The sequence below is a fragment of the Acomys minous genome (assembly GCF_964271855.1).
Source record: "Acomys minous genome assembly, chromosome: 5".
NCBI classification, from domain to species: domain Eukaryota; kingdom Metazoa; phylum Chordata; class Mammalia; order Rodentia; family Muridae; genus Acomys; species Acomys minous.
The window spans coordinates 19,873,534-19,888,980 of NC_140494.1; the positions used below are offsets into that span (position 1 = coordinate 19,873,534).

General features: G+C 40.6%; 1 protein-coding gene across 11 annotated transcripts in view; it reads right to left on the minus strand.

The window, feature by feature from the left end:
- The window catches only part of NEBL (nebulette), a 362,420-nt gene that overhangs the window by 36,996 nt on the left and 309,977 nt on the right, over nucleotides 1–15,447 (minus strand). For 8 of the 11 annotated variants that reach the window (XM_084782452.1, XM_084782451.1, XM_084782454.1 and 5 more), the window contains 6 exons: nucleotides 13,518–13,628; nucleotides 10,184–10,294; nucleotides 9,945–10,055; nucleotides 7,452–7,556; nucleotides 5,369–5,461; nucleotides 1,624–1,716 (listed from right to left, as the gene is read on the minus strand). The exons of 2 other annotated variants lie outside the window; for them this stretch is intronic. In XM_084782452.1, coding sequence (XP_084638578.1) covers nucleotides 1,624–1,716; nucleotides 5,369–5,461; nucleotides 7,452–7,556; nucleotides 9,945–10,055; nucleotides 10,184–10,294; nucleotides 13,518–13,628 — 624 coding nt within the window. Of the gene's footprint in view, nucleotides 1–40; nucleotides 134–1,623; nucleotides 1,717–5,368; nucleotides 5,462–7,451; nucleotides 7,557–9,944; nucleotides 10,056–10,183; nucleotides 10,295–13,517; nucleotides 13,629–15,447 lie in introns of all 11 variants that reach the window. One more of the 11 variants, XM_084782450.1, reaches the window with a different exon arrangement.

Here is a 15,447-nt window from a genome sequence, read left to right on the forward strand (position 1 = left end):
TATCATTAAATACAGACGATAAATACTAAGATGGTCACACGTTGCTGATATTCTTCTGGTTTTCTTTTACTCTCTTGAGCTCCAGCAAATCCGAAATGGAGGTTGCTGGTTTTAGCTCTCCTTTGTATTTGACCTACAGAGGATATATAGGAATTTTAATAAATACTGTAAAGGGCTCTAAATGACTACAAAAAGGCTGGAGCTTAAACCCATTCTTGATTTTTTAATAATAATTTTTCTTCTATTTAAAATATTTTATTGTGCTACAATACACATGGCATAAAATCCATCATCTTAATAATTTTAAATGCACAGCTTAGTGGTAATAAATAAATTTATAGTGCACAAATATCACTGCTCTATCTCTTCTTGGGCTGTAAAACCGAAGTTTTATGCATTACTTCTCACACATGGGCTTTCGCAGTGGCCTCCTGTTAACTGAACTCAAGTGATCAAGAAGTGTTGATTAAGCTGCTTACAGTGGCTCTTCAGTTGGGTGCTGGCGCATTCATTTAATCCCAGAACTTGAGAGGCAGAGGCAGGCAAATCTGTGGGTTAGAGTCCAGCCTGGTCTACAGAGCAAGTTGTAGGACAGGCAGAGCTGCACATAGAAACCCTGTCTTGGAAAAACTAAAAAAAAAAGTGGGGGTGAGGGGATCCTCAATAAGTGAGCTGTTCCACGCCAAAACTAATCGCAAACTCTACAGATCAAAACAATGGAAATAAGGGAGAACCCTTAAATAAAGAAACCCCAGAATGATGCCCTGGCAATAAATTGGAACAAAGTCCATGTGGCAGGCTGGCAAGGTGCTTTAGCTTGCTTCTGGCCTCGAGTCTCCACCTTTAATTGACCTTGATTTTCCTCCTCCACCTGGGAGAACTTACTCTTAAATTTTAAGGTCTTCCAAAATGCCAGTCTTGCAAGAAAGAGGCTATTCTCACATTCTCACTATTGAGGAACATTCTATAAAAGGGTTGTAAAAAAATGGTAAAAGGTAACTACTTGTAATTAGCCTAAGGAGATTTCTAAATTCCAAGGGTCCTGAGTTCAAGTCCCAGTTTTGCCCTGACTTGCCATGGCTACTTTTCCACATCCATCAGTCAAAGAAATGAGTAACGCTGAGCTCAGGTGTTGACATATATAATAAGAGAGGGACTGGCTCAGAGTAGACTTCCCTCTCCATTGTCAACTAACAGCTCTCACCACAGTCGGTTAAGGGACTGGCCGATGACTTCCATTTCATTGTATGGTGCTCGCCTTGGTTCTGCATCCTAGAGGACAGGCAAGCAAAGCTTCCCCTATCCTATCTCCAATACTGTTTTCCTTTCCAATGCATACGCCACTCTACTTCCCAGCTCCTTACCTAGATGCAATTTTAGAGATTTAGTTCTAAACTGAAAGGTTCACAAGTAAAGATGTGGCTCTTATGGATCCCTGTGTCCTGGGTGCTTAATGAAGACCTTTTGAGTAAGAAAACATGACGCAAACTTGCTTCAGTGGGCAGATGTGGCAAAGAACACCCAAAGACATCGAGGAGTCACTGATTCACAGAGAGTACTTTTTTTTTTTTAATGAAAATACTTCACGTTAGATAAAACATCAAAGAGAGCAGAATGACTTGCCGCACTCAGCTGCTCCTGGTTCTTCCTCACTCTCTCTATCTCTGGGGTCATGGTTACCGGAGTGGCCTTGTAGTTTTGATCTTTGTACTGGAACTGGGGAACAAAGCATAACAAAGTTTTGAATCATGGGAAATAAATGTGTACCACTGGAACATACTAAAGGAAATTATCATATGGCGCAGACCACTCATACTTTACCCTTTCTCCCAGGATACCAATATCATTTTTTAAACATTAATTTAATTTCTTTTCATACAGTGTGTTTTGTTCATATTCTTCCCCTCCTCCAATGCCTCCCAAATATTCCCCACCTTCCTACATATCCAGCTTTATTTCTCTCAAAAAGAAAAAAAGAAAGAAAAGAAAAAAAAAGAAAGACAAAAAAAGACTAAAGCTATCAAACCAAATACAAAACCAAATACACACACAAAAAGCAACAACATGGAGTCCATCTTGAATTGGACAACTGCTTGCAGTAACAGAGTCTGCCCTGGAGTGTGGCTGATACTTCATCAGACGAAGCTGAGTTTCTTTTTCAGCATGCATCAATCAGAAACAGCTTGTGGGGTAGCGGTGGGACTTTGTGTCCACTTCTTCCAGACTTCATCTTCATGAGACAGACACTAGTCCACAAACTTTTCCACGTTGAACGTTCCTTTCACTGTTAACTTTTACACTATAAAATTTATTGGTGACTTTCTAGTTTTTTATTTCATCCGTAATAAGGAATTAGAGTGGTGTTTACTAAATTATCATCTTAAGTTTAAAATGACTTATCCTCATTGTCCTCACATTAAATGTAAAAGAGACTCTTGCTGTCACTCGCAGCATCGAGAGCAAAGGTCACAAAAATCTTAGGCCTGCTCTTCAGTGGGATGCAGTCTCTACTAACCTTCCTCACAGGGTCTCCGTCTCCTTCCTTACCAAGTTCTAAGGTTAGAAGGCCCTGACTCCTGACCTAACACTACAGACGATGCCCTCACCTACTGCATAGAGATCTTCTTTATTAGCTGGGGGCAGAGAAGGAAGATGACTGCATAATCCAGCAATTCTGCAACATCTCCAAACACCAAGGAGCAGCAAACCCAGAGCACAGGGATGGCATATCTGTTGAGAGTTTCTGACAGCTGCAGTAAAGGCGGGAGAGAAAATCCTTTTGCAAGAAACTATACAGCGATAGTCAGTGAGTTTTTAGAGTTGAAATTCAGCCTTAGGGCCTTGCACAGGCCTCGCTCTTGAAGTGCACGCTCTTATGAATGAGCATGAAATGAAGAAAAATTTGAGAAGCCTGCAAAATAAGTGGCAAGGGTTGGCGTTCTGCCAGTGTGCCCTCTCCCTCAGGAGCAGCAGCCTTTGTACTATTACCTGTGAGAGTTTAGGCAAGTTCTCAGGACTAAAATGATAGAGTTACAGCGGGGAGCATTTCATTTAATCATTATTGGTAGAAATATCCTTCACGTTAGAGCTTGAGCTAAAGATTTGTGGGCCAGCGTTGCTGATAGGGAGAAACTACAATTCCTAGTGAACGTAAACCCAGACATCACTTCAATGAGAGACTCTTGCCCTGATTCTCCTATTCATCAATCTGTCATGCGCTTTAAAGGCAATACCTCTTTAATACTATGAGCTCTGCTTTATAGCAGAGGAAATCCCATAGGTGACAGTCTGTGAAGAGGATATAATACATGAAGTCCCGAGCTGGAGTCAAACCTATCAGCACACCAGTAAGAACCGGAAGTGCACACAGAAATTTAGACAAGACTTAAATGGACACCAAATAGGTGTTAGAAATCACCCAGTAATGCTTCAAATCATCAAAGCTCAAGCATAGGCTGGCGTGAAGCACTACTCCCTCAGGCAGCATCTGTTTTAGTGTCTGTGGGTTGAACGTGAGGAAAGGTGCCAGTATCAACTCAGACCTGAAACAGTTAATGGTAGAGTTCACTGAGACATGTTTCTCTAATGAAATTCAAAAAACAGGTCTTAGCACAGAAAGCTAATAGCAAAAAGGCTTGTCCTGGGAGGTGGAAAATGTCGGCGTGTTTAAATGTTAGTGAATGGCCTCTTGGTTTGACAGATCAGGCTAATCTTGAAAGGCCAAGTCTCCATTTGAATATTAAGCAGGGGGTTATGGCCCAATCTCAGAAATACAGAACTGCACAGTTATCGCTTGCTAGAAAAGACTGAGGGAAACAAAGTTGACAAACTGTGTTGTTTTATATGTTTTGTTAGGGTGAAAAGCCCAATGCTATTAGAGATAAAAGTTTTAACTTTTCAAGACTCAAGCCAACCATGATGGCTCACGTCTTTAATTTCAGCACTCAGGGAGGCAGAGTCAGGCAGATTGATGTAGGTTCGAGGACAGCCTGGTCTACAAATTGAATCCAGGACAGCCAAGGCTACACAGAGAAACCCTGTCTCGAAAAACTGAAAAAGAAAAAAAAAGAAAAAAAATACTTCATTAAAAAAAAAGCACAGTCATTCCCTGTAGGAGAATGACTAGACAGTATACATAATATAGTTGATTACATTAATAGGTGCATTTGAAACACTATCAATGCATAATTAACATTTTACACTTCTTTCCCGAACTATCTTCTCTGTCAGATTCAACTGGCACCTGATTCTAACTCCCATAGAACAAAACAAAATGCCATTTACTCTCATCCAGGCCTTAGCCACCAGGTTCTCTCTCTAGATGCTGTCCTCAGGACAGGGCTTTTGTCGTGGCACAGGGATTTGACTACACTGGCACTCTGTGCAGTTTTTATAACTGTGTGTTAAAATAGGCATCGCCTTGCCTCTCCTGGAATTCCAACAGACACCACCACCCGGCCGCATGCTTCGGATACCACCTAACTCTGAATTAGCACCGACACGTGCCCTGAAAGCAGTTTTATTTGGTTGGCTTAAAGGAAAGTTCAGGAAGGTTGTGTCTCCAAAACTAGAGGTGAAAAGATGGGTCAGGGAAGAAACGTTGAGGAAAGAATCATTGTCCTGCCCACAACAGGAAAATACATAGCTCAACCCCACTCCTGGAAGGACAAGAAGTATTTGCTGTTCGTGTCAACCAGTAAATGGGAGACATTTTTCCTACAGCATTAAATACCTCTCCTATCATTTCCCACTGGCAGAAGCACCACAGGGTAAGATTTTTTACAATTTATACTCAACTGATACAGTTTTTTGTTTGTTTATTTGAGGGTTTTTTTTTTAGTAAAGTAGAATGAAAATACAGCCAGAAAACAGAAATATGTGCACAGAGCTATGTCTGGGAAAGGCTCAGAAATATGATTGACACAGGACGAAAGTGACTTGGTGCTACATTAAAAAACAAATCTATGCCTTCACTTCAGCTACCAAATAAGCGTACTAAGCCCTTTGATCATTTTTCTTGAGGTAAAATTCCTTTGCTCCAAGAGGTGGGACAATATTCAACAAACCCTTTCCACGTAAAATATAACACAGCCCAAATTCTGTTCCAAAAGATGAAATGTAATCCTGGATTTTATTAAAATGGCCCGGGTCATCTTTACTCTGCTCTGCGTGAAATGAAATGGAGCTTCAGGTTTGAGGGGAACAAAGCTGTGAGTTTCACTCTGGAAGGTAGACCTTTGATGGCCGATGACATCATTTTTCAAGAAAGCGAAGAAGATAAAAAGTATCCTACTGAGAAAAGAACTGAAAACACTCGTGAAGACCCTGTCTGCCTGCGGAAGGATAATTAATGCTGGGGAGAACTTACGGAACTAATATTGTGCTGGTTTTTCTTCACTCGTTCCATCTCCGGAGTGTTCCTGACGGCGGTGCCGGCTCCCACATCTTCCTTGTAGGACACCTTCATAGTGAGGAAAGGAAAAATGAGAACTGTAAGCTTATTACAATTCAATAGATCTGGTACACAAGCAAGGCTATTTCTCGGGTTTTCCAGTAGCGAGAATACCGGTCTCATTTACGAGAAGCAATATTACATGAAGCAATGAGATAGTCCATTACGATAATAAATGCTGTCTTTGGTTTCAGATCTTATAACCTCTTAGCCCAGGTAATCCAGGCACAGTGAGTACCTTAGCTGGGGGGCACATTATTTGCCTTAAGAATGTAAGTGGCAATCCATGGTTTCCTGCTTCAAATATAGATCTATGGCACGTGCGGTTTTTGTTGTTGTTTGTTTGTTTGTTTTGTTTTTTTTACAAAAACCAAAGCACTCAGCAGTTAGCATCTAATCCCCCAAAATGGAGGCTTCAGGCCACTGCTAATCTTCCAAAGACAGAAGTCGCTCCGTGTCTCCTGGGAAAACACTGACTATATCACCAGTACCAGCCTTGACTGCGTCATCGTTCTTACCTTGCCCTTTCGCTCCACCCCTGACATCTACTCCTTCCAAACAAAAAGAAAAACAAAAGTTTGCTGCAAAAACACAGGAAAGACACATGAGAACAGAGTGATTCCCCCTACAGACACTGGCTACTCCGGTGTGCCCCAGGGGTGGGGATGATGTAAGACATAAGCTGAAAGAGATGAAAATTGGGGATCAACCCTCTCCCCAATCCTTCTGGTGAGAACTGCCATCTCGTGGCACAGCCTGGCCTGTCTCAGGGAGATCCTAGCCTTACCAGACAGCTGTCTGTCCTGAGAGTGAGTCAGCCAATTCATTAGGAAGCGGAAAGCATTTCCAAAGCCCTCCAACTTAACAGCACTTGTTTTATTATTCCCTTTGATTAGATATGTGCTTAAGTACTAAATGGCTGAGATAATTCTACATTATAATATTTGACTGTGTGGTCCATTTGATAATTTCATAAAAAAACTAAAGTTTATGGACGCATCAATTAGCAGAAGCCTACTTTCTTAACAGTAGGCGGGCAACTCCTGTTCCTCAATATAAAAACAGGAAAGTTGATGAGTTGGTTTTGAACTTGTAAGTCTGGATGTATGCCATCTGTGCAAATGAAGTGAAAACCACTTTCATCTTCACAGTAAAATCAGTGTGGAAGATTGAGACTCCTCTTGAGCTAAAATCAAGTCAACATTTGTCATTTGTACCTAATACAAAATTTGGATTTGAAACTTCAAAACAATTCTAACAGTCAGAATTTATGAGAAAAGGAAGTAGAGGCAGGTGGATTTCTGTAAGTTCAAGGCCAACCTGGTCTAAAAGCAAGTCTAGGATAGCCAAGGCTACACAGAGAAACCCTGTAATAAAATGAATTTTACTTATTTTATTTAAATTAACTAATTAATTTATCAGTTATGAGAATTAATTATTTTTATCTTGAAGAAATAAACTCATCTGATGGAATAATGAAAATTATATAGGAAAAAGTTCAGGCAATGAAGGAAAAGACACTCTTACAAAATATAATATTTTAGAAGTGGGGGTTGTTGGGATATATTTCAATGACAGAGCATTGGTTAGCATGAACAAGATCCTGGATATAATCCCCAGAACCACAACAAATAAATAAATAAAAATATAAACAAGCAAACAAACAAATAAGCAAGCAAGCACACAAACCATTAATTTAAACTGGGGGGGGGGGGAATACAAATTGAGCATCTCTAACCAAAACATCTGAAATTTAGACTTTCTGCCAACTGACCTGACTCCTGTGGTGAATTTAAGTCATAGCCCAAGTGCACTAAAAACAATACATGGAATTCACTCAGAATGTGCGCATAAAGGGTATATGAAGCACAAGTGGCTTTTATGTTTAGACCTACATCTCCTCCCCACTATAAATTATTATATATATGCAAACTTTGCAAACTCCCCATGAAACCCAAAGTGAGCCTCGCCCCAAGCTTTGCATGCCACAGCTACTCACGTTGCTAATGTTCTGTTGGGTCGTCTTGATTCTCTGGATTTCGGGAGTATCTGCCACTGTGGAGTAGCTGGAAAGCATTTTCTCAGCTTCATCTTTATACTTCCTCTGGAAATATAAAATTATCCCAAATTGAAAGCTGTGTGCGGTGGGAGGAGAAGAGGATACAGTGCCACCTACAGCCTTACCATACCACATGGCTATGACTCCTAATTCAAGATTCAACCAACTGGTGACACAGACACTAAAATGAAGGGTGTTAGTAAACAGTCTGTCACAGCAGCCCTGCTTCTGTGCAGGCCATCATACTCCAGTCCATTCAGACACCTCAGGGAGATGAGCTTCTATGTCTTTCCTAAACTGGGGACCGACTCTTCTATGTGCGAACAAACTCAGACTGCCCCAGTGTCTCCAGCACCTCTGCGTTGACGCAACTCTCTACTCTACCTTGTTGTAAGCTTCTAGATTGCTGCTTAGTTTCCTGCTTTTGGTAGAAATCAGTGGCTAAGGAAAACATGCTACTTTTTTTCAACATTTAGTTGAATATATTTATTTATTTTTAATTTTTTAAAGAATTTATTCAGATTACATCCTGATTGTTATCCCTTCACTTGTATCTTCCCTTTCTCCCTTACCTTTTTCACCCTATTCCCCTACTGTAGGCCTGTGACAGAAGGGGACCTCCTCTCCCACCATATGATCACAGCCTATCAGGTCTCATCTTGGTAGCCTGCTTCCCCTTCCTCTGAGTGCCACCAGGCCTCCCCGCCAAGGGGGAGTGGTCAAATAGGGGGCACCAGAGTCCATGTCAGAGGCAGTCCCTGCTCTGCCCACAACCATGGAGAATGAGCTGTCCATTGGCTAGAACTGAACAGGGGGGTCTAAGTTTACTGCATTCATTGTCCTTGGTTGGTACAGCAGTTTGTGCAGGTCCCCCTGGGTCCAGATCCATCAGCCCTGATGGTCTTCTTGTGGGGCTCCTGAGCCCTCTGTGTCCTTGTAGTTAAGATTATTAAACATCTCAAGTTCCTCTCCAGTAAGTAAGCTACAACGAGCTCCTTTAATAAAACCTGGGTTTATGTTATGATACCATTGACATCGTATTAAATACCCAACACATTTACTTATTCCATCAATCCCACAAACAGATATCTTTATCCAATGGGGAAGCTGAGGCACCAACCAGTGAGCACGGGAAGTGAGACTCAACTCAGGCACTCTAGAGAGTGCAGGCAACTGTGAAGCACACACTCACTTATCAAGCAGTGAGGAAGGGCGCAAAGGCAGCTGCGTTTCACTACTGACTTGTGTTTCCATTTGCGTGTTTCATGGACTTCCTTAAGACTTGCACTCAGTTTATGTAGATACAGCCAGTGTCCCCAAGTTCACTGTCTCCATGCAGCATGAAGAACGGGGGCTCTTTAATGACCTTTAAGACCATTCTAACTGCTGCACCGTCTTAGGCAGCTGAGGAGCGAACAGATCCCCCCACGTTCCCACTCCACCACCCTGACAACTCCCACCACAAACCAACTCACACCAACACTGCTTTGCCTTAGCCAGAATTTGAACAAATGTGCCCAGTTTGGGTTGAAATTACTTTCATCACTTCTAGAACGATTTCATGTTTTTCATTCAGGTAATTTTACAGCAAGGATATGATTAAATCATATATGTTTTCATCCAAATCAGATTTCGTAAGCCATCCTGTTCCTCTATAAATACATTCTCTTGAGATATTATCTTTCTCATATTTATGTTTTTCAAAAGAAGCAGTATATATCTTTCATTCATCATTATTGCCCACTGAGTTCTTCTTCCTCTTTCATTCAGTTCTTTCTTCTACACACAGCTTCCCTTTCCTGTGTGTGTGTCTATGTGTCTGTGTGTCTGTGTGTCTGTGTGTGTGTGTGTGTGTGTGTGTGTGTGTGTGTTTAAATCCAGATTCTTTATATGTGAGAAAACATGTAATATCCATCCTTCTGAGAATACAACCACCCTTATTCACACCCAGTTTTTAAAATTTTTGCAGAATATGTGACAGGTATATTTATTTGGCAATAAGTTTTACCATGAAAACTTAGAGCTTCTCATTTTTAGTTACTTTGCTTCACTGAGAGCTATTTAAAATGTTGCTCCTTGTAAAATAAAAATAAAAGATTTTTAGATTTATTTTTCTGTCCTATGGACAAATATACAATGCAAATATGCAGTGGATTTAAAAACAAAAATAAGGTCAAAATGTTCTTGGCCTCAAAAGAGGGGAACCCATGAGGGACTTTGGCACTTCATAATGGCTACTAAATTGAATCTATAGCCACTGTCCTAATTAGACATGCAAGTCAAGTTTGGTCGAGGGGGGTCTTAATAAAAGTGCACTAACTTTGAAGGCAATGTCTTCAGAAGATGGAAGGGAAAACACCCTCTAGAAGCACATAGTGACAGAATTAGAGTACATTAGTACATTACTGCAAAGTGGCATCATCCTCTACCAACCTGGCTGTAGATTTCAGATGCTCTCTTGGCTCGAAGCATGTCTGGGATGTCCATATTCACTTGCATTCCTCTCCCCTTAATTTCATTCTCCAAGTCTTTCTTATATTGCTTCTAAAAGAACAGAAAATAACCTCAGTTCTGCTTCACCCTTGGGGGCCACGTTGCCATGTATGCACTGCTTTAACAGCAAAGGGGCATTTGCACTCTTGCCAGAGCCTCGGTGCTCACACCAGCCTTACCTGGCTGGCCATCTCAGATGCCCTCTTGGCTCTCTGAACATCCAGGGTGTCCGTGCTGACCTGCATTCCTTTCCCTTTAATTTCCGTCTCCAGATCTCGTTTATAGTCTTTCTGTAGAAAATGAAACACACAGTGCTCTGCAATCATTTCAAAATGGTGCCAAGAAAACTTGGTGTCATTCTGACATCAGGACTACCCCGTTCTAAAGCTGGATTAGACCTTATTCTTTTATTTATATATAACAAGATAGAAGTCTGATGTACAGTAACACATGTATACATAACCAGAAGGTTTTGTCTACTAAGCTGCACTAAGGAAAAGTACAGAACTACATTGGGGAAATTTTTGTATTCCAATGATAAACTTGAAAATTTACTGGAGACTATATAGTTTAGTTGGTGATCAATACTGTGACTATAAGACTGTGCTATTCTCAATTATTGCAACTTGCTACATTTCCATTCTCAACCACTAGGTTTATATAATATTGGCCTAAGTGTCTGGACCCTTTGGGGCTTAAGCAAACCATTCTGTCCCATCCTTGGGTCTATGTGGTTAGTTCAGGGATGGGTGCACTTCCTTTATCATGGAGGTATCAGTAGAATCTTTCCTTTTCTTCCTGGATATAAATGACCACAGACACACCCTGTCTGGAAACTAGGTCAGGAAGGGAAACTGAGCCATACAACCTTTTAGAATGACAGGGCTCATTCTGAAAACAGTGTCACTAGGCAACTTCATCACTGTATGAACAAAACACCTGCAGACTTGGAGGGTTTAAAACAGCACATGATAACAGCTTCATTCAAAGAAAACACATGTGCTTCATTTCAAGGACACACATGTATCAGGAGAGCCTTTGTCCAATTTGCTGATATCTTGTTGGCTATAGAAAGTCACACAGTTAAGCCACAGAAATGGTACAAGTTTAACTATTGGAGGACACTGACATAACAACACATCAGATTCACATTATTTTTAAACCCTGCTTTGTATATTAAAAGTCAATAGCAAAATCTCAAATTTTACCTGCAAAGGATTTAAGAGCCTGTCAATTTGACAAGATGGACCAACAGTAATTAAGATAATATGTAAATGAGTTACCTAGAGTACAAAGATGATAGCATCTCCACACTCTCCCTGGGTCATGTAGAACATAGCTGACTCCTTAAGCCTATTGTCCCCTCAGCTGTCACTAACTAAATTCATACTATTATCCTAGTATATATTTTTTTAAAAAACCTAGTCAGTGTACAAATATGAGTAATTAAATATTTAAGCCTACTACTAGGCAGATGGATGAAATTCTAAGTTTCTATACATTCCATATTCCTTGCTCTAGAAGGATGCTTTCAGTTGGCTTGACCAGTCACTCCAATGATAATAATTTCAAAAGCTCCTTTTCTCCTTTTTCTAGCCCTGGATCCCCACCCTGCTGCAATACACTCTAATCTGCTAAAGTGAGCTAATAGTGGATGCAGTTTCTGGCTCACCATTTTAAAAGTTCATAAAAGTATAGCTGTTGTGGCAAAAAGCAAACAAACAAACAAACAAAAAGATGCACCTTATAGGTCAAGAATTGAAACGGAATCCAGGTTAGGAATTTACTGTAACTGTTGAAATTATGCTTTGCCCTACTCTAAGCAACTCCACATTTTATAAAACTGGCTTTTGGGGCTCTGGCTCATCCTCAGACATTCCATTCTACAAGAAGTTGTTGAGTATGTTCTGACTGTGGCCCCTCGGTGGACCCCAAAACCACACCCTTTATGAGGCATCACTCATCCAGCACACACTGAACAATGGCTTATTCCAGAGACTGGAAAGGGAGTCAGCCTACTAGTGGCATGCATGTGCGTGTGTGTGTGTGTGTGTGTGTGTGTGTGTGTGTGTGTGTGTGTGTGTGTTAAAATTATACCAGTGAAAATCAAGAAGTAATGGACACACCAGCTTGAGCAAAGCTGTCATGCTCTCACCTGGACTTGATAAGTGATAGATAGCTAACTCTGTGGGGAAACGGCCCCACCCAGTTCATAATTTCATACCTGGTATGCATCTGTGATCAAGGACTCCCTCCAATGGCTCAGCTCCTGGCTGCTTGACACAGCTACCCAACTGCCTCTTCATCTACCTGTTAACCCCATCTGGACCTGAACCTGACCAGCTGTTTCCTGCTCCTGACCCTTTTTCCACTCCTGACCCAGTTTTGCCTTTTACCCCTCTGATTTCTGTAGCTTTGCTCTCAAATCTCACTTCAACTCTACCAACAGCTTCACCAGCAGCTGCCTCTCTACACTGATCTGGTTTATTTTTCACCTACACAGACTCTTAGTCCACTTCTAAAACCTTTTGAACTTTGAACTCTGCTGTAGTCTTTTTTTACTTGTATTCATTTATATATATATATATATATATATATATATATATATATAATTTTATCTATATATACATGTATGTATACATATATACACAAATACATATGCACACATATACTGTGTGTGTGTGGTATATGAAAGTTAGCAGGAATTAACATTTGAATAAAGGACTTTCATTCACCTTGTCCAAGCTATCAAGATGGGTGGATTTTATTATAAATTATTGCCATTGAAACTGCTCAACCTTATGAATTTATAATTCAATATATGCTGACATTGTAGAAAGACTTAAACATGTCCACCTAAGTCTCTGTCATAGTTCCCAAGATCAAACATGATCTTATATATACAGAGACTTAAGTAAACCTTAAATGCAGTTTGAGTGAATGAATGAATGCATGGATGAATGAACAAACGAACATGGCCATTCAAGACATATCTTATCCCAAGAGCTGATTCTAGAAATCTCAAGCACAGACATAAAGCCAACAAAGGATGTCTTCTAAACACAATCACACAGAAACAAAGATTATACTCACATTAAAACTGCAATATTTGTATGTTTTCCTCAAAATGTTGGAAACACAAATATGCCAAGCAGAGTATGAGCTATCCTATAGAAAATAGACTATAAAAGAATTTATCAACCCTAGATTAACATGGAATGTGTTGTTTTATAGTAATAAAATGTGCCTCGGTATGTGTCTGTGCGTGAGTGCATGTGTGTGCGATCTATTAGAATGCCTTTTTCCAAGCTTCCTTTGATGTGTTTAAAGGCTATGAGCGAAGTAGGAACTATAAATTTCCAAATAATCATCATGACTTGAAACACACTCCATTCCAAGCTGTCAAACCGGCCCACAGAGCTCTGCGAGCTTCCACGCACTGATCCAGCTGCTGATATGACTCACTGAATACAAAGACGGGGTTTGGAGGTCTGTGTGACCCTCCCCACTCACCTCACTGGCGATCTTGGCAGCTTTTTTCGCACGTTGTATTTCAAGGGTATCGGCGTCGATTTGCATTCCCCTCCCTTTAATTTCCACCTCCAAGTCCTTCTTGTATTCTTTCTGTTAAAGCAACATTCAACACAACTTAGTCAGTCTGTGGGCAACATGGACCAACAAAACAAAACAAACAACAAAAAAAACCCTAAGCATTATTAAGTGATCGAGAGAGGGCTGCGGCGAGATGGCTCAGTGGATAATGTTATATCCAACAGAGCTTGCCATAGAAGCATCAGGATCAGAGTTTAGATCTTCCAGAACTACATGGACTAGTCTAGACAAATCAGTAAGCACTTGTTCAGCAGAGACCCTCAGTTAATAAAGCAGAACAGCAGACGCTCAACATCAACCTCCGGCCATGTACCATACACATGTACACTCACACATATGTAAACACAATACACATACATAAAGGCACACACTACCCCACCACGCCCCCCACATACTTATGAAGAAAGAAAACTATAAAGGACTAATCTCCAAGAGAATGCAATGCTTTTTACCATGTGTGATCACCCAGATCTAAGTGTTTGGTGGGGGTGGGGGAAGACACGATTAGAACTGCTATTCTCACTAGAGATGATTTTATACTGATAGGAAGGCAATTGTCCAGTGAGAGTGTTCATGGAGTGCTGTCTTAGAGGCTGAGAGACAGGCAAAAGGATGCAGATTGGTTCATACTATCAGAAGAACAACCGATAATGAGGTCAGAGCACTCAACAACTGAGCCAGCGACACTACAGCTGATTCCTACCATCCCCACCTGTCTGTGAAATAGGGATAAGCATTGCCCCCCATGAGATCCACACTGAAGGGAATGAGGCAGCAACACAGCCCAGCATCAATGGAGCTTAGGAGCAGGGGGTTGGCATTCTCTGCTCTTGCCCTCCACCCTCGCCAAGGCCTGCTCTGTTGCTTTTCCTAGTGCCATCTTGTCACTCAATTTTCCAACTGGACCTGCCATTGTAAGTATAAAGTAAACTTCCCAGATGTAACTGACACGAAATAACAAGACTGACCCCTCAATGAAGACTGCGCACAATGCTGCAACTAAAGCAGATTGTGCAGACACTAGCAGTCTTGACTGTTTGCCTGTGAATTTCAAGATTTTTTTCTATTTCTGTAAAGAATGCAAACAGGAATATTTTGACTTCTTTACTTATGTGCATCCCCTTTATTTCCTGCTCTCGTCCTATCTTTCTAGCCAACTTTCAAGTGCAGTATTGAACTCGGAAGGAGACAGTGGCCTGTCTTGCTTCTGATTTTAGTAGAATTGCTTTGAGGTTTTCTCTATTTAGCAGAAATGCTATGCTTTTGACGCATATAGCAACCTTCACAATGTCGAGATATATTCTCTCAATCCTGTTGTCTCTAGGTCTTTACTATGAAGGGATGTTAGATTTTGTCAAAAGAATTTTTCTCTATCTACAAAGATGATCAGGCATTTCATGTTTAAGTCCATTTTCATGTTTTATTACATTTATCAATTTGCATATGTTAAACCATCCTTGCATCTCTGGGATAAAGCCACCTTGGTCATAGTGAATGCTTTTTGCCATGTGTGCCTCTCTTCAGTTTGTTGTAATGTCTCCTTATCATCTCTAATTTTATTAATTTGGATCTTTTCTTTCTTTTAGGTAATTTGACTCAGGTTTGGCCATCTTGTTTATCTTTTCAAAGAATGTACTCCTCCTTGTGTCATTGGTTCTTTGTGTTGGCTTGTTTGCATATTTGTCTCCACTTCTTCAATTTCCGCCCTGGTTTCAATTATTTTTTTCCATCTACTGCTTTCAGTTTGGTTTGTTCTGTTTTCCCAGACCTTTTGAGTGCATTATTAAATTATCTCTTTGAAGTACATCTCATTTTTAATGTAAGTGCCCAG